This window comes from Zalophus californianus, chromosome 11 (genome assembly GCF_009762305.2).
Source record: "Zalophus californianus isolate mZalCal1 chromosome 11, mZalCal1.pri.v2, whole genome shotgun sequence".
Classification (NCBI taxonomy): domain Eukaryota; kingdom Metazoa; phylum Chordata; class Mammalia; order Carnivora; family Otariidae; genus Zalophus; species Zalophus californianus.
In genome coordinates, this window is record NC_045605.1 from 14,815,628 (window position 1) to 14,836,930 (window position 21,303).

The 21,303-nt window shown below is 46.8% G+C and overlaps 2 protein-coding genes across 4 annotated transcripts; one reads left to right on the forward strand and one right to left on the reverse strand.

Annotated features, from left to right (window-relative positions):
- Positions 1 to 31: 31 nt before the first annotated feature.
- Positions 32 to 11,174, forward strand: CD3E (CD3e molecule). Of its 3 annotated transcripts, none has more exons than XM_027577961.1 (9): positions 32 to 84; positions 196 to 307; positions 2,410 to 2,430; positions 3,824 to 3,841; positions 7,491 to 7,520; positions 7,938 to 8,153; positions 8,880 to 9,047; positions 9,600 to 9,646; positions 10,519 to 11,174. In XM_027577961.1, the coding sequence occupies exons 2-9, from the start codon at positions 259 to 261 to the stop codon at positions 10,573 to 10,575; spliced, it is 606 nt and encodes a 201-aa protein (XP_027433762.1). In that variant the 5' UTR covers positions 32 to 84; positions 196 to 258; the 3' UTR covers positions 10,576 to 11,174. The 3 variants fall into 3 exon arrangements, with proteins under 3 accessions (XP_027433762.1, XP_027433764.1, XP_027433763.1); XM_027577963.1 differs by having other exon boundaries at positions 62 to 84; positions 228 to 307; XM_027577962.1 differs by having other exon boundaries at positions 63 to 84; positions 199 to 307.
- Positions 11,175 to 16,590: 5,416 nt separating this feature from the next.
- Positions 16,591 to 20,239, reverse strand: CD3D (CD3d molecule). Its single transcript, XM_027580284.2, has 5 exons — positions 20,067 to 20,239; positions 18,011 to 18,229; positions 17,428 to 17,559; positions 17,091 to 17,134; positions 16,591 to 16,887 (listed from the first exon to the last, which is right to left on the reverse strand). Exons 1-5 carry the CDS (start codon positions 20,119 to 20,121, stop codon positions 16,822 to 16,824), a joined length of 516 nt encoding a protein of 171 aa, XP_027436085.1. The 5' UTR covers positions 20,122 to 20,239; the 3' UTR covers positions 16,591 to 16,821.
- Positions 20,240 to 21,303: the final 1,064 nt, after the last annotated feature.

The following is a 21,303-nucleotide window of genomic DNA, read 5'->3' on the forward strand; positions in this document are numbered from 1 at the left end:
GGCCCCGAGGCCCCTCAACACTTCCTGTGTGGGGTTCAGAAACTCACCTCCCCTCCCAGCCTTAGGTGCCTGCTTCAGAAAATGGTGAGTCTCCCTCTAACGGGTCCCCTTTTTCATCCCAGCATTGGCAACAATGACCTCAGGGTCCTCACCTTCAGCAGGGGTTTTGGGAAAGTCCTCTGGTTTCTTTTTCAGAAGTAATAAGCCACCGGCCTCCGCCATCTTAGGTAGAATAAGGGTCCATCCAGTGAGAGAAGGATGCAGTCGGGGAACCTCTGGAGAATTCTGGGACTCTGTCTCTTATCAGGTAAGTAGGATGAAATGAGAAAGGGTGGTATTTCTCCAGACTATGGGAAGGCTCCCAGCCTACCTTGGTGCTGCGCAGTGGTCCCAAGGAGCCTCATTTACCAGATGGAAGGAATGTTCTGTGCTATGTTAAGGCAGGGATCTAAGCCTGCAAGCTAATGGGAAAGAATTCACTCCAGAGGCACGGGAGAATTTTCAGGGAACAGCCAAAGAAAAGCATTTGGGATCATTGCTTTTGAAAGCAGAGAAGTCTCTCTGCCTCCACGAACAAAAGCTGGTTCATCAGTAAACTACCCAGCCTTTAAGAACGAACAAAAAATAGATTAGAGCTAATCTCCACCCCTCCTCCATGCCAGGAATCTCAGAGTTAATTCCCAAGACAATACACACTGATGACCAAGAGCTTTCAATTAATTTAGTCCTTTTTGAAGCAAGGGAGAATATAAATTGATAAATAACCAAAAGCAATTCCACATCCCATAGGAGATAAGATAAAAAAAAAAAAAAAGGTTGCCGTTTAAGTGCCAGAGACTGTATAAAGAAAAAATTCTTTACACGTGTTACCTAATTTAATTCTTACCTCCATCTTGGAAGGTAAACGTTACATCCTCTATTTTACAGACAAAGAAACTGATACACAAAGGTAGTAAATAACTTGTTTAAAGCCACACAGCTAGTAAGTGCGAAAGCAGACCTGAGAACGGGACTGTCTGTCGACAAGGCCTATGCGCTTCATGGCTACATGGTGTAAAATGGCTCAGGATGGCTTTATTTCAGTGGCCTAGAAAAGGCTACCATCGCTGGGGCTCCTCAGACCCAGAGCCATGGTGTCTCCACTTCCTGCTTCGCTGTGAGTTTCTCGGGCTTTTTTTTTTTTTTAAGATTTTATTTATTTATCTGACAGTGAGAGACACAGCGAAAGACGGAACACAAGCGGGGGCAGTGGGAGAGGGAGAAACAGGCTCCCCGCGGAGCAGGGAGCCCCATACCGGGCTCGATGCGGGGCTGGATCCCAGGACCCTGGGATCATGACCTGAGCCGAAGGCAGACGCTTAACAACTTAGCCACCCAGGCGCCCCAGAGTTTCTCAGGCTTTTAAGGCTCACACAAATCACCTGGTATTCTGCAGCTTCTGCTTCAGTGGGACTGGGGTAGCGATTGCCATTCTGCATTGCTAATAAGCTCTTGGGCTTTTAAATCTGCGACTGGTCCAAGGAAAAGATTTTGAGGTTGTCAAGGGGCAAGGTGTGACTCCTGCGAGGAGGGATCAGGCATTTTCTTAGAGGCTTATAATATCAACTATGTTTTCCCAGGGCGGAGGGGGCAGGGGAGATGGAGAGAGAGAGAGAGAGAGAGAGACTGGGTATCAATGTCCCAAGCACCCCTCAAGATTTGACATCATGAGACTGTGCCCCATCTGCTCTGGAAATGGATGGGCGATGGGCGGGTGGAGGGGGTCTCACTCCATGTAGAGGCTGTTGGTAAAAGAGAGGTCCAGGTATACGGAAAACTTTCAGGCAACATCAGGGCAACTGGTCATCCATAATGAGTCCAAGTTAGTGCTGAGTGAGGAGCCCAATGGAAATGTGACCAGGCTGTTCAACACCGGCTCTACTTGATGAGTAAGGGGAGTGTCAAATATCTCCATCTCAAGCAGAAAACAAATGGAAAAACTGAACAGACAAGCCAGAGCCAGAGACAGAACAAGAATCTCAACATTTGTACCTAACTGAGAGCTTGTTTTTCTTCCAGTCTGATTTTCAAAATGGAGGCTTGGCGGCAAAATTCTTTTGCTATTTCTCCAGCGGCCCAAAAAGTAGCCTGAACTTTTTCTACCTCCTGTTTGTCAAATATTGAGTGTTCATGTTTAATGCTAGATGCTTCTTTGCTTTGTTTCATCCAAACTGATCAGGAACCCCTGGTCCATACCCAGCAGTACACATCACTTACCTGGGGTACAGCAATGAGTATGACCCAGGGGTGGTTGGGAAAGACTTTAGATGTTCAGAAACGTTCAGACCAGACCACATTACTTTCTTGGCTTGGCATTTCAGGGACCCACAACATTTACTAACTTTTTTTTTTTTCATATTTATTTTCTAGTTGGTGCTTGGGGGCAGGAAGGTAAGATATGCTTTCTTTCCTTGTTATGAAACCAACCTGGCATTCTTTCTTTTTATGAATGGAGCTTTCTCTAGACTCCCCGCCCCCAACAGAGCTTCCCCAGAGACCCATAAAAGAGGTTTTGTACCACCTTCTCCTTTGCCTTTTCCTGGTCAGTCTAGAGATAGTTCCAGCCCAGAAGAGGAAAAGCAATGGGAGATCATAGGAAATACTAGTCTTAACCATTCAAAAGAAAAAAATTGAGACTGTTGAGTTGAATGTGCCAAAAGTTTTCATTTGTTTGCGTTTCATATTTGATGTGGGATTTTGTGGAAGGTATGAATGTATGCACGGGGATGTGGTGAATAAGCCTCTGGAGCATCATTTGGGTGCACCTTAGAGTCACATGTCCAAATACTCTGAATGTATGTGCATTGCATTCATGTGTGCACACGAATGTGAGTACACCTGGCCTGGACTTACTTCCCGATCACAGTGGTAGAGTCAGGGGTGTCCCAGTATTGGAAGGCTTTCTATTCAATCAGCTCCTCTGTGCTGAGTGACCCATTTTGTGTTTAAAGGCGGCCACTGGGCCTGTCTACATTCTGTGACACTGCCCCCTTAGCAATGTTTTTAGAATTCTTTCTTTTTTTTTTTTCTTTTTTACCCTGCAGCATGCTTTAATATTACCTTATTGACAGATGGAATATGTCGAAAGCACTAATGTGCTTCAGGGTAACTAATCTCTTCTGCAAGCTACTGCCAGTAAGAGTTGATTTCCTTCATCATTGATTTATGTGCAATACCTACCTTCTTTTTTCCCCAGCTTTATTGAGATATAATTAATGTATAACACAATGTAAGTTTAAGGTGTATGATGTGATAATTGATATTGCAAAATTACTACTTAGGATCCATGTTTGTAAATTGCCATCAGGTGTTAATGTAGGCTGTAGGGCCCCAAACAGCTTTTCCTATACAGTCATGAGGAATTTGAAGATCCATTGTTGTCTTCTTTTTAATTTAGAAAACTATATTTTATTTTTTTAAGATTTAAAAAAAATCTCCACACCCAATGTGGGGCTCAAACTTACAACCCCAAGATCAAGAGTCACACATTCTATCAACCGAGCCAGCCAGGCACCCCAGAAAAATCACATTTTAATACTGTAGAGAATTGGAAAGATAAATATAAACTTGTCCATAATTATTTCACCAGTCATAAACATTGCTGACAGGCTGACGCAATTCCATGATGCCGTCTTTTTTGCCTTTTCGTTTTCTTTTTTTCTTGGAATTGAGTTGACATACAATGTTACATTAGTTTCAGAAGGTCCTAACCCAGGGGAGCAGGGTCTGTTCTTAGTGGCTGATGGAAGTATAGCTAATAATTGCTTTATCATTTCCTTTTCAGAGACTGAGGATGCTATGGGTAAGAGGATTTTCACTCTACACCACCTCTTTTCAAATGTGAAACAAAATGGTATTAAGGACAATCGTAGTAATAAACACTGAGAACCAGAACTACCAGAGGAAAAATACAATTGTCTATCGGTAGGATTTGTAAGAAATGCGCCTATGTCTGTTGCTGTCATGTATCCCTGAGCACGCATTCAGGGAAACATACACCTGTGGGTGTGGGTGAGAGCCACACTGAATTTTTATGTAAATCAAAAGTTCTTTGAAGGCACAGAGGGCGTCTTAATCACCTGGCCCAGTGCCTGGCACATAGTAGGTGCCCAGCAAATATTTTTTAAATGAGTAAATGATCACTAATTCCCTTTCTTCGAGAAGCTGATGGTTTTCTGTAAAAGATAAATAACTGATAATACAGTGTGTTGTGTGCTGTGATATGGGAAAGTACCAGCTAAAATGAAGTATAAAAGCAGTAGTGGTTAACTCTACAGAAGATAGTGGGGAAGCTTCCCCAGAGGTGATTCTTTTTTTTTTTTTTAAAGATTTTATTTATTTATTTGAGAGAGAGAGAATGAGAGAGAGCAGGAGAGGGAAGAGGGTCAGAGGGAGAAGCAGACTCCCCGCTGAGCAGGGAGCCCGATGTGGGACTCGATCCCAGGACTCCAGGATCATGACCTGAGCCGAAGGCAGTCGTTTAACCAACTGAGCCACCCAGGAGCCCTCCCAGAGATGATTCTTGAGCTGAGTTTTAAAGGATGAGCTTTGGGACGCTGGGATGGCTCAGTCAGTTAAATGTCTGACTCGTGATTTTGGCTCAGGTCATGATTTCAGGGTCATGAGATCGAGCCCTGTATCAGGGTTTGTGCCGAGCATGGAACCTGCTTAAGGTTCTGTCTCTCTCAGGCGCCTGGGTGGCTCAGTTGGTTAAGCAACTGCCTTCGGCTCAGGCCATAATCCTGGAGTCCCGGGATCGAGTTCCACATCGGGCTCCCTGCTCAGCAGGGAGTCAGCTTCTCCCTCTGACCCTCTTCCCTCTCGTGCTCTCTATCTCTCATTCTCTCTCTCTCTCTCAAATAAATAAAGTCTTTAAAAAAAAAGATTCTGTCTCTCTCTTTCTCTCTCTGCCCCTCCCGCTCACATGCTCTCTCTCTCTCTCTCTCTCTCTCTCTCTCTCTCTAAAAAAAAAAGTAAAAAAAATAAAGGATGACTTTGTATTTTATTTTTTTTTAAGATTTTATTTATTTATTTGACAGAGAGAGACACAGGGAGAGAAGGAACACAAGCAGAGGGAGTGGGAGAGGGAGAAGCAGGCTTCCCACAGAGCAGGGAGCCCGATGTGGGGCTCGATCCCAGGACACTGGGATCATGACCTGAGCCGAAGGCAGATGCTTAACGACTAAGCCACCCAGGTGCCCCGATGACCTCGTATTTTAGGAAGAAGAATATTTTAGTCAGAGGAGTTAAGGCTGTGTAGTGTGAGGTTAAGAAGCTAGACTGCCATATTTGAAGCCTGGATCAACTTCTTATTCGTTGAGTGTCTGAATAATTTACTTCACTCTTCTATGCTATAGCATCATCGTGTATAAAATGGAAATAATAATGATACCTAGCTTGTAAGGTTGTTTTAAGGGTGGAATAAGTGATTCACTTAGAACATTATCTGACATCTAGAAGCAATGGGTGAATTTTAGTTATTATTCTATGGGAAGCATGCAGACTAGATAATAAGCATTAGAGTTTATTGAGCATGCGTATTCTAGGTATTGCCCTAAATATTTTACCTGAATTCCTCATTTAATTCTCCTAATGTCCTTATTCTACAAATAAGGAAACCAAGGTTTAGAAAAGAAATAGCCCAAACATTGAGATAAATAGAAATGCAGATTTAGTTGATACTGAAGCTCATTTTCTTTTTTTTTTTTTAAGATTTTATTTATTTATTTGAGAGAGAGAATGAGAGATAGAGAGCACGAGAGGGAAGAGGGTCAGAGGGAGAGGCCGACTCCCTGCTGAGCAGGGAGCCCGATGTGGGACTCGATCCAGGGACTCCAGGATCATGACCTGAGCCAAAGGCAGTCGCTTAACTGAGCCACCCAGGCGCCCCTGAAGCTCATTTTCTTAACCATCATGAAACACTGTCTCTGGATGGATGTGTATTAAATCTTTGTGAGCATTCTAACTATTTCTAGGCACAGACATCCAGGCCGTTGTATGAGCATGTATGTCTAAGCTCTGCTACCAAATCTGCACTGATAAAACTCCTGAGCAATTTACATTCTTTACATTTCTTTTCAAACAAACACACCACACAGAGTGAAGTGTTGATTTACTTTTAAATGGTTTTATTTATGATTTCTAGCTTATTTAACATTGCTAAGAAATAGCAGTATTGAAAAATTATTTCTAAGTCAAAATAACATCAACTATCTACATCATTATACTCAACCCCCAATTATTAGCAGATAGATAAATCTGGAGAATGACTTGTTTACCATTCCATATGATCTCAGCCAGAGAGGTGCCTGAGCAACTGGGTCAGAACTCAGTTCTGTTCTCCATCGTAGCAGGACTCCAAGAAGGAAAGGAAGAAAGTAACTAATATTTTTCTTTAAGCATCTGCTATGTACCATTCATTTTAATCAGCATAATCCATTTAATACTCACAAATACCCTGTGAGGTGGGTGTTTCATCTCCATTTCCCAGATGAGTAAACCGAGGCTCAGAGAAATTCAATGACTTGTCCTCAAGCACACAGCCTAAGGCAGATCTGGGATCCAAACACAGGGCTGATGCATACTAGTGCTCTTTCCCCAACAGCATACTGTAGCAAAAAGCCCCCAACAGGGAGAGGGCTGTCTCTGAGCACTACCTCCTCTCCTGTATTCCAGCTGCCACATCCAGGCTTCAGCATAACCTAGTGCCGCCCTGTGTCCCGGCCACAAGTCTTCCAAAAAGCAAGGATGCACCCCAGCTGCACCTCCCAGGATAACATTGCCTGCTGTGGGGCATGTGCCTGGGCCCCTAGATTATCTTAGCAGATGTTGTCCACACCAATAGTGCCTCCCTCTAACAAAAATAATTGAGAGTTGATTATGGTTCAACGTAAACACTTTTTATTGGAAGAACCATTCCCTTAAGATGAGTACAGTCCTTTACATAATTTAAGGGCAGTGAAAGAAAAGTGGTATAAAATAAGGAGAAGGATGCTTGATCTCTACTATGAGGGATTCTGTTCATTATAAGAGAGAACTTCTGAATGATGAAGAATAGGTAAGACCAAGAATCAGTGGCTCGAAGATCTTGTGAAGATGAGTGAAGGTCTTTATCTCTGAGAAGACCCTTTCATGTCTATCCAGAATACAGTTCGTGCTAATGTAGGAGGCTGAGCTTGAAGACTTCCAGAATTTTTCAGCTTTAGGGTTTTAAGACTTTCTGAGCTTCAGTGGATCTGGATCTAGGGGCACATGCTGGTATAGTCTCAATGTGATGCACCTGAGTGCATCAACAAGCATACCTCACCTTCAAGGCTTGGGGCTCCCTAAAGGATGGGCCTTCTTTGGAGGTTCTTGGAGATAATGTCTAGTCCCACTTGAAAATTTTTGTCTACAATTTAAACTTAAGCCAAGGTTATTTTCTTACAGTGCTTTCCTTTTCCCATGTTCAGGTGAATCAACAGGTTCACCTCCAGAGAAAGGTAAGTTTCTCTGTCTTTCAGGTATGCCTCGAGGATGCAGGTGGGTGGTTAGAGGAAAGGGAATTGGTTGGGAGAGATTATCCCCAAGAACTGAGGTCATTCCAACTCCTGTTTTGGAAATATTCCCAAAGGGACTTTTCTAGGCTTTCCTTTACTTCCCTCCTCCCCTTCCCAAGCCCCCATGTCCATGCCTAAACTCTGAAGTCACACTCGAAACGTTCTCCAGTTCCCCTTCTCCATCAGATCCCCTCTTTCATGCCCTCTAGCCAGTAGCGCTCCCCTTGGACGAGAAAATCCAAGACCTGGATGACAGGTGACTTTCTGCATCTGGTTGGTTCTTCTATTCCTAATTTACCTTTGCCAAAATCTTAATGGTTTCTCCCTCCAATTTCTCTTCTCTTCTCTCCCATTTCCCAGAGTATAAAGTCTCCATCTCTGGAAACACGGTAGTGCTGACATGCCCTGAGGAAGTTGAAGCTGAAAATCTAAAATGGGAAAAAGATGGGAAAGAGATACCACAGGCTAATGAAAAGCAGCTATCTCTGAATGAATTTTCAGAAGTGGAGGACAGTGGTTATTATGCCTGCTATACAGACCTCTCGAAGAAGAACTATCTCTACTTGAAAGCAAGAGGTAATATAGGTCCCCAGAGCAAACACCATGGGACACCTTAGAAAATTTTCAATCATTTTTTTTAAAGATTTTATTTATTCATTTGAGACACAGAGATACAGAGAGAGAGAGCATGAGCAGTGGGAGAGGCAGAGGGAGAGGGAGTAGCAGACTCCCCGCTGAGCCAGGAGCCCAATGTGGGACTCGATCCCAGGACCCTGGGATCATGACCTGAGCCAAAGGCAGATGCTCAACCATCTGAGCCACCCAGGCACCCCTTAGTTCCCATTTTTTAAAAAGATTTTATTTATTTATTTATTTATTTATGAGAGAGAGCACAAGCACGGGGCAGAGGAGAGGGGGAAGCAGGCTCGATCGCAGCACCCCGGGATCATGACCTGAGCCAAAGGCAGATGCTTAACCACCCAGGCACCCCTGTTTTATTCCCATTTTACACAAGAGGAAACAGGGGCTTTATGAGTTGAAAACACTTCTCACAATTCTCACAGCTAGTGAGTAAAGGAGCTGGGAGTTGAACCCAGGACTCTCTGACTCCAGAGCCTCTACCCATAACCTTCACTCTTTGCTTGGTGTTACATACATTGAAAGGTCTGGTTCTGTCCATGGCAAGCATGTGAGTAGTAAAGGGAGAATCGCCTTTATTTGTTCCTTGGTGGTCTCTACTGTCCTTGTGTCTTCTTTTCTCGGTAATTTCTCTTCCCCTCCCCATATCTCTGTCCCCCACAGTGTGTAGGAACTGCATGGAGGTGGACCTGATGGCAGTGGTTGCAATCATTATAGTTGACATCTGCATCACTCTGGGCTTGCTGCTGATTGTGTATCACTGCAGCAAGAATAGAAAGGCCAATGCCATGCCTGTGATGAGAGCAACAGGTGCCGGCGGCAGGACTAGGGGTAAGACCATGGAGTTAAGTTGGAAGAGAGTCCCAACCAAGGGGGGATGTCCAGCCTGGGCCAGGATGAGTGGCAAGTCCACAGCCAGCTCAAGACAGCTTCTATAGAACATTCCCTCTGTGGCCAACATCTGGACAGAGGGTATCACATCTCAGATTGCTTCTCTCTGTCCTGCCCTAGAGAAATACAAGATGTGTATTAACAGGATGGCTGTGGAGTGTTCTGGAGTAACCAGATTCCACACCTCCTCCCTCTAATCTGTGGGGAGAGAGACTTTGGGATCTTCGTTCCTGCCTTTTCCCTTCCCTTACCCATAGAAAAGGAGACATGGAAGGACTTTGAGCTGAGGAAAATCATAAAGTGATACGAAGAGTATGGAGGTCATTAGAGGTGGGATTAAAGGAAACAGGAGACAGAGTGGCCAAGATGGAAAAAGGGAGGCCCAGAGGAGAGAAAGAAGGGGTTTGCCGTCCCTCCCAGATCTCGGTCTCATGGCCACGAGATGGGTGTTCCCTCGTGGGAGCTAACCCTTTCCCCCTCCCTCCTCCGCAGGACAAAACAAGGAGAAGCCACCACCTGTTCCCAATCCGGACTACGAGGTACCAAGGGATGGAGTGGGGGAGGGGATCTTTCTAGGGGAGAAGGGGACATGTGGGACTGTCCATCCGGCCTGCCAGACACTTTGAAGCCCCTCACTAGGCTTCCCAGACAGCCCGCCTTGTGCCGGCCTCTGCCGAGCTGGGCCGTTTCCAAGGCTGCGTGGCTTCTACAACCATGGCATTGGAGGGGGGTGACACCCTCTTTCTGTGGCTTATTCACTAGCTGTGATACAGCACAGGGAATACCATAACCACACACTCCCACATGATAAATTCAGCACTGAGGTTCCACCTGCGTGCACTGGTGCAGCCACACCGGCTGTTGAAATATTAAAGTACTTCATGGGTAAATAGCCCCCAGCTTGCTGTCCCGCTCTCCCAACACCACACTGCCAGACATCACAGCCTCTCCCCCCACTAGACTGCCTCTCGATTTGACAACTAAAGAGTTAATGCCTGGCATGGCAGAGAACCACCAGGATTGTTTCGATTGCTTGGTGTGTGTGCCCTACCAGTTGTTAAGTATCGGGAACATCACACCTGAACAAGCTCCACAGGTATTTATCGAGCACCAGGCAAGCAGGTGGTATTCACTTTCATGTAAATGACTCCATTTAATCCTGACAAATGCCCTGAGAGGTGGGTCTTTAGATTCCCATTTTGGAGATGGGAAGGCTGAGGCTCCCAGAAGGTGACAGGTTCAAATCTGTTACCAGTGGGCACCAGGTTAGAACTAGAGCCAGTCTCCTGGTTCCTAGTGCAAGGTTCTTTCTGTGGCACTAAAGCTAGATCTTCAGGGGCCCTTCTTTGTTAGGAACTACTTCCTCCCATCCTGCTGACCACAACCTCTCTATTCACCCCCCACCCCCCAGCCCATCCGGAAAGGCCAGCACGACCTGTATTCTGGCCTGAATCAGAGAGGCATCTGACGGCTCCTGAGGATGCTGCCTCCTCCAGACCCAGGTCTGGCTTCTCCAGGGCCTGCTACTCCCTGTACCCTGGGTAAATCCTGGACTCCAGAAGAGAACTGTTCCTCTGCCTTCTGGAGAACTCACACCCTGCAGGCTTGCCCCCGGCTCCCTCCATCCTGCCTTCTCTGCTGGCCCTCAGCCCTAGACTATCTTTGCCTCATTATCTTGTGAAACATCACAGCTCCTCGGGCCCTCACACCTGGGCTGCCCTCTGCTCAGGCTATTTATTTCTGTTATTCACCCCCACCATCACCAGTTCCTTCCTACCCTGCAGGAGATGTCCCTGCTCCCTTCCCTTCCCCCCTTTCCTGGGAAGAACTTGCCCCCGTCCCTAACTATTGCATCTGTCTACCTTTCTTTTCTTCCAGCTCTCTCTTGGGCAATGCTTTGTGGGGATGGACTGGGTAACTCCGGCAGGGGGCCTGCCCCATGCTCAGACCCTGGCCCAGAGCCAGCCTGTTACTCCCTACCCCAGGTCTTCCCTGCAGGCCCCTCATGAATATGCTAAGCTCCCTGACAGCTGAGAGAGAAAAGAAATAAAGTGTATTTGGCCGAAAGAGTTGCTGTCCCTCTTTTCTGGGAGGCCCTCAGAAGCTGCCTTATTTCCTCACGTCCTCCCTACCTTTGCCTCAATTCCGCCCCCTCCCCCCCACCATGATCCCCAAAACAGGTGCTGCCACAGTCTTTGGAGACGGTGTTAGGGAATAAATAAAAAAGAGACAGAGAAGGTCGCCTGGGTGGCTCAGTTGGTTGGGCGACTGCCTTCGGCTCGGGTCATGATCCTGGAGTCCCCGGGATCGAGTCCCTCATCGGGCTCCCTGCTCAGCGGGGAGTCTGCTTCTCCCTCTGACCCTCCCCCCTCTCATGTGCGCTCTCTCTCTCTCTCTCAAATAAATAAAATCTTTTAAAAAAAAGAGAGACAGAGAAAGGAAAAAACAAATAGTCCTCTGACTCACTTCTCTTGGAGAAAAACACCAAGGATGGCAGAGAGTGACTGATGGGTCCCCGATGGAGTGGTCAGTTGAGAAAACAGAGGGACAGAAGCAGAAGCCTTCAAAGGGAGTGGGGGGCCGCGGATGGGGAGCTTGGAGGCTGCGGGGCGGGGCCCAGATTTCCACAAGCTGCTGGGAGAGGAAGCCAGGGCTGAGCCCCTGGCGGGGCCGTGGGGAAGGAGGTGCTGTCGAGCAGCACCCTCCCAACCCCGCTGTGAGGCAGTCAGAAAGTGGCTGAGGTTTGGCAGGCCCGGATGTGGGCTGCGGGGGCCTGCCGGGGCCGGTAGGAGGGCCTGGCCCCCACCCGGCTCCCTGTGCTCCTCCAGCACAGAGCGGAGGCTGGAGCTGTGAGAAGCCCCAGCGGGCCGCCTTCTCCCTCTCTGCACCCAGAAACCTCCCCGGCTGACCACAGGACTATTTATGCATGTGGCCACCACGAAAAGGCCATTGGTGGTTAGCAGTCTGCCGCGTGCCGTGCACGCTCAGCCTCAGGCTTGTGGCTACAGGTTTGTTGGCCCCTGTCGAAGGTGTTTCTTGCCCTCTGTGCACTCAACACCGGAGGCTCACTCACTAGCTGCTGACCAGCAGGCTGGTGCTCTTGTCCCAGGTGCATCTGATCATGTTCCAGGAAGGGGACGTGTGGCTGGCTCAGGGTGAGAAAAGCAGTAACAGCTAAGGGCTAGTGAGCACTGACTAGGCTCTAGAAATCACCCTCAGCACTTTCCATGCCTTATCTCATTTAATCCTTAGGGCAGCGCAACAAAGTAGACAAGAAGGATGGTGTCCTCCTTTTACAGATGAGGCTACAGAGACTCAGAGAGGTTAAGTTATTTGCCCCAGTTGCACAGCTAGTGAGGGAGGGAGCAGGAATGGGCAGGCAGGACCGTCCAACTCCAACGCTCTGAACAGCTACCCGGTGCCAGTGCTGACAGTGATCATAAAGAATGCTCTCGGGTTTCCTGGCTTACAAGTTCTGTATTTAATCACTTAGGCACTCCTGCAGCGAGTGCTTTTCTCATCACTCATGTCGCAGACCGGCACTGTGCTAAGTGCTCAGGGGAGACAAAAAATAAATAAAATAAAACTCTCTCTCTCTCCTCTCTTCCCTCCCTTCCTTCTCTCTCTTCCATCTCCTACATACACATCGTGTTGGTTCTGTTTCTCTGGAGAACCCTAAGGACAAACCCTGATATCAAAACCAGGCAAAAACATTACAAGAAAAAAAAAACCTGCATACCAATATTCCTTATGAATAGATGCAAAAATTCTTCACTAAATTTTAACAAATTTAATCTAATAATATATAAAAAGAAAAAAAAAGAATAGGGCCACCCGGCTGGCTCAGTCAGTGGAGCATGCAACTCTTGATCTGGGCTTGTGAGTTCAAGCCACACGTTGGGGGTAGACTTTACTTAAAAAAGGGGTTGGTGCGCCTGGGTGGCTCAGTCATTAAGCCTCTGCCTTCGACTCAGGTCATGATCCCAGGGTCCTGGGATCGAGCCCCGCATCGGGCTCCCTGCTCAGCAGGTAGCCTGCTTCTCCATCTCCCACTCCCCCTGCTTGTGTTCCCTCTATCGCTCTCTCTCTCTGTCAAATAAATAGATAAATAAATTTTTAAATATATATATAATAAAGAATAATACATAATGACCAAGTATAGTTTATTTCAGGAATGCAGGATCAGTGCAACAGATCATGCCCCCAATGTAATTTATCACATTAACCAACTAAAGAAGTAAAACCATATAATCATCTCAGCGGATGCAGAAAAAGCATTTGACAATACTCAACTATTTTTATTAAAAATCCCCAGCAAACTAGAAAGAGAATGGAATATCCTCAATCTGTTAAAGAGCATCTAAGAAAAACCTATGGCCAATATCATCCTTAATGATGAAAGACAATGTTTCCTCCTAAGATCACAAATAAGGCAAGAACATCCTCACTTCTTTTCTATTCAACATTGTACTGGAGGTTCTAGCCACCGCAATAAGCCAAGGAACAGAAGTAAAATACATCCAGATTGGAAATGGAAGAGTTAAACTGTCCTTATTCACAAGCAACATGATCATCTCTGTAGAAATTCTGATGGGCTTTACAAAAAAAAAAAAATGGCACTATAATTAATATGTGAATTTAGGAAGTTTTCAGGGTACAGGATCAATATACAAAACGTATTTCTAGATACTATCAATGAACAACTGGAGATTGAGAGTTTAAAAATACCATATAAAAGAGCATAAAAAATATAAAATACTTAAGGGCTAAATCTGACAAAAGATGTGTTTGTGGATTGGCAGAGTCAATATCATTAAGATGTCGATTCCCCCCAAGTAGATCTATAAGTTCAACACAATCCTGATCAAAATCCCAGCAGGCATTTTGTAGTAACTGAGAAGCTAATTCACATGGAATTACAAAAGACCTAGAATAGCCAGACTACTTTCTTTAGAAGTTGCATCTCAGCCTATCCACTCCTGAGTATTTATCCAACAGAAATAAAAGCATATGTCCGCACAATAACTTATATGTGAATGTTCATGACAGCTTTATTTGTAATATCCCAAACCAGGAAATAACCCAAAAGAATATCAACAAGTGAATGGATAAACATCCTGTGGTATATCCATACAATGAAATACTACTGGACAGTATAAAGGAATAAAATATTGTAGATGTACCAAGATGTATGAATCTCAAAATAATTATGCTGAGGTGTAAGAAGCCAGACCAAAAAAGAGTACATGTTACATTAGTACACTTATATAAAAATCTAGAAAAACAAAAACTAATCTATAATGACAGAAAGCAGATCAGTGGTTGCCTGGAGGGTAGAGGGATAAGGGAGGGATTGCAGGCAAAGGGGCACAAGGAAACTGTTCAAGGTGTTGGATATCTTCATTACCTTTATTGTGGTGATGTCTCACGAGTGTATACATATGACAAAACATCACGTTTTATACTTTAAATATATGTAGTTTATTCATGTCAATTTACCTCAGTAAAGCTATTTTTTTAAGATTTATTTATTTGAGAGAGAGAGTGTGTGTGTAGGGGGAGAGGCAGAGGGAGAGGAAGAGAGAGAATCTCAAGCAGACTCCCCACTGAGTGCAGAGCCCAACACGGGTCTCGATCTCACGACCCTGAGATCATGACCTGAGCCAAAATCAAGAGTCGCACACTCAAATGTTGGAGCCACCCATGCGCCCCAGTAAAGCTGTTTATTAAAAGCACAGAAAAAGAGGGACACCTGGGTGGCTCAGTCAGTTAAGCATCTGCTTTCAGCTCAGGTCATGATCGCAGGGTCCTGGGATCGGGTGCCGCATTGGGCTCCTTGCTCAGCGGGGAGCCTGCTTCTCCCTTTGCCACTCCCCCTGATTGTACTCTTTCTCTCTCTCTGATAAACAAATAAATAAATAACTAAAAGAAAAAAAAAAAAAAACAGCACAAGAAAAGAGAACCAAAGGCACACAAGTTTCCAGAAGGGCTCAGGTGGAGGGCAGTTTTCTCAACCTTGGCGTCACCATGGAATCACCTTAAGCCATTTTGAAAGTCCTGATGCCTTCGCCCAAGATAATCAGAAGCTCTGGAGATTCCCAAGTGCATGCAACGTTGAGAACTGGTGAGAGGTATGGGGGGTTACAAGAGCCTACAAGGACTACAAGGTGAAGGGAAGTGTGCAGGGTGTTGGAAGGAAACAAGTATTGGGTACAGTAGAAGTCACCAGCAAGTTCCCCGAGGCGGAGGGATCCAATGTGGAAAGCGGGAGGCAGGTTGGAAAGAACTACAGTCCTGGGGATGTAAAGGGTGTAAAGCCATAACCACGAATGAAGCCTGTGTACATTGGAAGTTCCTTCTGTCTCTAACAAAATCAGCATCTGTGTATAGCTCAGGAAAATGGTGGGCAGAATCATCCAGATCTCTGGCTGTGTGGTTGTTCATTCTTTCTTTCCCGCTTTGGGAACCTTGGTCTTGGAAACTCTCACTCTTATTAAACAGTGCCGAAGTTCTTTCAGTTGCCATAACTCAGAGAACAAAAGGAGGGGTTGCCCCTGTGGTAGACAGGGACGAACGTAAAGGACACAAAAGCATCAGTGGCCTCAGTTCTTCCTCTAAACCGGAGACTCTCTATAGTGGGGCTTCAGAATCACCTGGGGGCTACATGCCTAGAGTGGAGCCCAAGTGTCTATGTTTTTAATAAATCCTTCAGGCTCCCAAGGTTTCAGAACCAACACCAACCCACTAGCTGAAGATGACATCCATTGAAAATATCCCAAGCCCCTGTCCGCTCCCCAATTCCAGCTTTCCAAGCGGGTAAGGAATGATAATGAAGAGTTTCTGGTGTTAGTTCATCATGTAGAAGGCAGGGGCACGACAGGGACAGATTCTGAGGAGAGGAAGGTGAATGGTACCTTCTCTACAGGAGTAAAGGTTCCTGAACGGGCCTCTACATTGAAACCTCCTCACAGCTAGTGGCTACCACGCCATGGGGGTCATAAAGCCAAAGCCAGCCCCTTAGCAGAAGTGGGACTTTGTCACACATGCTCTCCAAGTCTTGATAAGAAGTGATCTCCTGGGGGGGCGCCTGGGGGGCTCAGTCATTAAGCATCTGCCTTCGGCTCAGGTCATGATCCCAGGGTCCTGGGATCGAGCCCCGCATCGGGCTCCCTGCTTGGCAGGAAGCCTGCTTCTCCCTCTCCCACTCCCCCCGCTTGTGTCCCCTCTCTCACTGTGTCTCTGTCAAATAAATAAAATAAATAAATAAAATCTTTAAAAAAAAAAAGTGATCTCCTGGGCCCTTGATGTTTCTACCTCCTCTGCTCATGATGTCATGGAAACTTCTGTGTGGCTGGGTCTGTAAACATAGCAGCCCGCCCTCAACTGTGGTAAGGAAACCAAAGCCCTTCAAGGGTTGTAAGAGGGGGCTGGAGACAACAAGTATCTGAGGGAGTGTGGTGGAGCAGACCCCGTCCCCAGGGAGCCCACCGGGCCAGAAACACCACTGTCCATCTGGGGCAGAGGAATGGAAGCAATGAAGGAAGGACACAGGTGGGCAGGGAGGGCAAGGGTCCAGCCAAGGCAGGACAACTCCCATGCCTTGCCTGAGAGCCTTGAAAAGTCCAGGCACCTGCTGAGTGAAAGAAGACATCTTTATTGGCTGAGCAACGGAAGAAGGTACAGTCGATACTCCCATAAACCACCAGTTTCAGGTTCACTTCTTCCGAGGCCAGTTTTCACCAAGATGACTGTACTGAGCATCATTCCGATCTCGAAGGGGCTAGGAGGTGAGAGGGAACAGTGAGGCAGGGTCAGGTTCTCCAGGGAAGATCCCAGTAGGCCCCAGAGATGAGAGCCCATGCCTGAGTTTTCCAGCCCCGCCAGTGATGAGTTCCCCATTAGGACCCTTCATCCATACACATAACACCTAGCGTCAGGCTCTTCACCCCCTCCCATTCATGTCTCTTTCCCTCTAGGGCTCACCTGATAGAGCTGGTCATTTTCCAACAGAACTTGAGAGTCAGCAGCTAGAAGGAACAGGGGGAAAGAGTCATCAAGAGCCTAGGAGGTTGGGACACTGAGACCCCATGACCACTGCAGGAGGACTACAGCTGGTCGTACCCTCAGAAGTCTGCATGGGCAATATGGGCACAAGTCTTCCAAGAACCAGTTTTAGGAGTCCTTAGGAGATGCGAGAGTGACTCCCAGATGAGACACAACCCATTGCCAGCCCCGTTCTTAGCAGGTGCACACTCATACCCACACCCACAACATACATGTGCATGCACACACACACACACACTCTGTCCCTTCCACTTACCCTTAGAGAGTCTTCCAGTCTCATGTCCAGCAAAGCAATAAACTCCCAAAGCAAGGAGCAGAGTGGCGATTATGTCAGTGATGACGATACCAGCCAGGGTGGCTGAGTTCAGCTCCACACAGTTCTGACACACTGAGGGGAAGGGGGACCAGAGGAGAGCTGGAGAGCCTTCAAGACCAGGAACCATCTCTGCCTCCTAGGGCAACCCCAGGACCTCACACCAAGACCTAAACTGCAGTAAGATACCTGGAGAAAGGACTACTGATGCCCTGGCTACATCCCCCTCTGCCCTTAATCCCAAGGAATCCCTGAAAAGAGCCAAGAAGCAGTATAAGCTTTGTAAGAATGTAAACAAGGCAGCAGGGCCAAACCACTCTCCCAACCAAGCCTCTACTGCTTGAGTCATAAGGCCCCTGCTGTTTTTTCCATTAGTTAAGCTCCAAAGTCTGGCTCATGCCATTATAAGAGTGACCCCCACTTTGTTTAGAGAACAGGTGGGTCCACCATAGTCCCCTCTGGCTATAAGGTTCTCATATCCAGAGGTCCCATTCATTTCAACCCAAAGGGTCCAGAAGGCACATACTTCGATAATATACTTGCATATAAGGTATTTTGTCGTCTTGTTCATCTGTCCCCTTGCACTTATACATTCCTCGTGGGTCCAGGATGCGTTTTCCCAAGTCCCAAATTTTATCGTGTGGGAATGGTGTTCCCATCGTTCCCTCTACCAGAATGATGCTGGTATTGCAATTCAGGAACACCTTGTCCTCAAGTTCCTCCACGATTATCTTGTAGGGGCTCACTACAGGGAAAACAACAACAACAACAAAACCCAACCATGATTGCAGCCAGCTCTTTGGTCTGCAGCAGATGCCTTATCCTGCTGAGGTTTATACCTAAAAAGGACCACTTTCAAAGTCTAGGCCAATTTATGGTTTCTAGTGAGAGAGAAAGAAGTCACAAGAAAAAGGCTTTGGGAGGCTCCTCATGAACTGCAGGGGCCAGAAAGGATGCAAGGATTCAGTCCGAGCAGAGCACAGACCCTGATGGACATGGAGCAAAAGAGGAAATTGTAGAGCCGGGCAGATCCAAGAACCTTCCTGGAAATGAGTTCAGACCACTGATTAGAAGTAGAAGGGGAGTGTAGACTGCTGAAGCACCCAAGAGATATGGAAAGGCAGAAGAATGTTCCTTGGCTGGAGATGCCCACATTTGTTCTCCAACAGAACTATTTTTTTTAAGATTTTATTTATTTATTTGAGACAGAGAGAACAGGAGCAGAGAGGTAGAGGGAGGGGCAGAGGGAGAAGCAGCCTCCCTGCTGAGCAGGGAGCCCAAGGAGGGGCTCAACAAGGGGTTCCACGAGGAGCTCGATCCCTTTACCCTGTAATCATGACCTGAGCCGAAGGCAGACGTTGAACTGACTAAGCCACCCAGGCGCCCCTCCAACAAAACTTCCAATTCTCCTTCCCAGCCATCTCCAACCTCCCACTTCAAATTCTCATCCTTTTCCCTCCCTCTTTGCCCCTGCCCCAACTACCAAGAGAATGGGACTCTCACTACTGAAGTCTTTCCCGGGACCAGTGATGGTTGGAGTAGGAGAGAAGCCGGTATGAATTATTCCGGAAGGAGACCTGGGGCAAATCTCATGTAAAGATTTTTAGTTGTTCTACCCTTGCTTAAGGGGAGGGAGGTAGAAAATTTTTTTTTATCAAATTCATTCTTGGGGCTCCATACAAGTCAAGACTTATAGGGAGCTTAAGGGCTGGAGGTATGCACAGCACCTCTCTAGATCCCCTGGATTGCTTTGACTGAGAGCGTCTACATAGCCCACAGAGGGGATCTGTGTCTCCAATCCCAGGGAAAGGTGGAATCCAGATTTTCTCCGAATTCATATTCAGTTACCGATGTGAATACAAGAACATCCTCCGGAAAATCCCCAAAAGAGCTGTTTCTCATGTGTCTCAAGCAGGCCAAGATTATATGAGTATATCTCAGGAAGATACATGTACATCAGATGCTTCACATCCTACAGTCATGCTTTCCATGGGGATCTCTTTCCATTGGAAATCCTGGATATCCCAAAGCATTTGTCCCAGTTTGCCTGAGATTGAGGGGTTTCTGGGACAAAGCACTATCAGTTTTAACACCAGGCAAACCAAGATGAGTTGATCATCCTACCACCCCAGATCTACCCTCCTTCCTTCTCCACCGAAAGTTAACTTTCTCTTAAAACATGCCCCTGAGTACTGGGCCATGGCTCCTGGTGGTGACAAATGGTGGCCAAATGACTAAGAGTCCTAGATCCCAGAGACCCTCTGTCTTAAGGAATAGTGCTCCCTTACCAGCCCTAGGCTCAGGCCCCCGAAGACTGCACATTTCCTGCAGATCTCTGGCCTAAGGCCTTTAGAGAGACATTCAAGGCCAACATGTTCACCTAGCTGGACTCAGTCAAAGCCAAGAGCCTCTTTCCCAAGCCCAAACCCTGTGCTACATCCCAACCCTGCCCTCCTTGACAACTCTGCCTGGTGAAGTGAAGCTAGCATTGAGAAGGACTTTCAAGTGGAGCTCAGTCCAGGTGTTAATGTCCCTCTCAGGTCCCTTCTCCAAGATGCCCCTACCACCTGGAGAAGCCTTACCTTGGGAGAGAAGGACAGCCAGTATCAGGCCAGCCAGAAACCTACAGTGTTCCATTTTCCAGCAGAATTCCTTCAGTAGGTAGACCCAGGTCACAGAACTATCAGCCAGGGCGAGAGATGCCCTCCCCTAACTGACTCATGGGTACCCGGAAAAAGTAAAGGGGTGGGGGAGGAACCAGAAGACGCCTATTCCTCTGCTCTCTGCCGTTGATCATGGGAGACTGTCAGGGTAAGGGTAGACTGGGGGTGGGGTAGGAAGGAAGCAGGTGCAAATTGCTCTTTCTCCGAGCACTGAGCTTGGAGGTGAGGTGGAAGACAGAGCAGAGAATGTGGAAAAGATTGCCTAGACCTCTAGGAAGTAAAAGAAGATTTAGGATGTTCTTTCCCGAGTCACGGATGAAAACCAGTAATTTCAGAGTTTCTGTCAACAGTGTAACTACATTTACTCGCCCCCTGAAAACTGCCAGCTCTCAAAACCCTTGAGAGAAACTGTGAGCCCCATCCCATAAGCCATACCAGCAAGGTTCCTCCCATTTCTGGTCTTTCTTGGGACCCTGCCCAAGGTCCTCCCTGGGCAGCCTGGGACACCAGACTAAGTAGCTTCTTACCAGTGAGAGGTTGGGCTTTGGAGCCCCCCAAACCAGACATTTGAATCCCAGCTCCAATACTGCCTACCCACTGGCCCTGGGCTAGTTATGGAATTTTTCGGAGCCTAATTTCCTCAGTATCCCAATAAGGATTCGGACAAAAAGTTTGCCTGGTGCGTGAGATATATCACATTTGCTCAATAAGAGATAGTTATTAATAACAGTATGATTGACTCACAGGCAGAGTATGATTGAGCCTCCCCAGGAGACAAGTGGACTTTTCTCCCCTGTGGCCTATGGGGATCCAAACTCCGTACACCCCTGGAGTTGGACTGTAATTTACCTGAGGGCAGAGATAGCATATATCTTGCTGCCTTCTGTAGCTCCACCACCTGGCTTGTGCCTGGCACATAACGAGAGGTCTGTAGATTTTTGTTGACTCACTGATGGACCGGCTGAGGAAGACAGGGGCCTAAGATCCTGGAAACTCAGCTCAGGCTCTGGCCCCTGGAAATGTAGGGCTTATCTCTTTGCAATTGTCCTACCTATTCTTGTCCAGGCAGGCACATTTTTGATGATCATGTCTCAAAAGAGCAGTGAAAAATTCCCGAACAAGGGCCTGGACTGTGGTGGTTTTCTGCTCAGAGCTC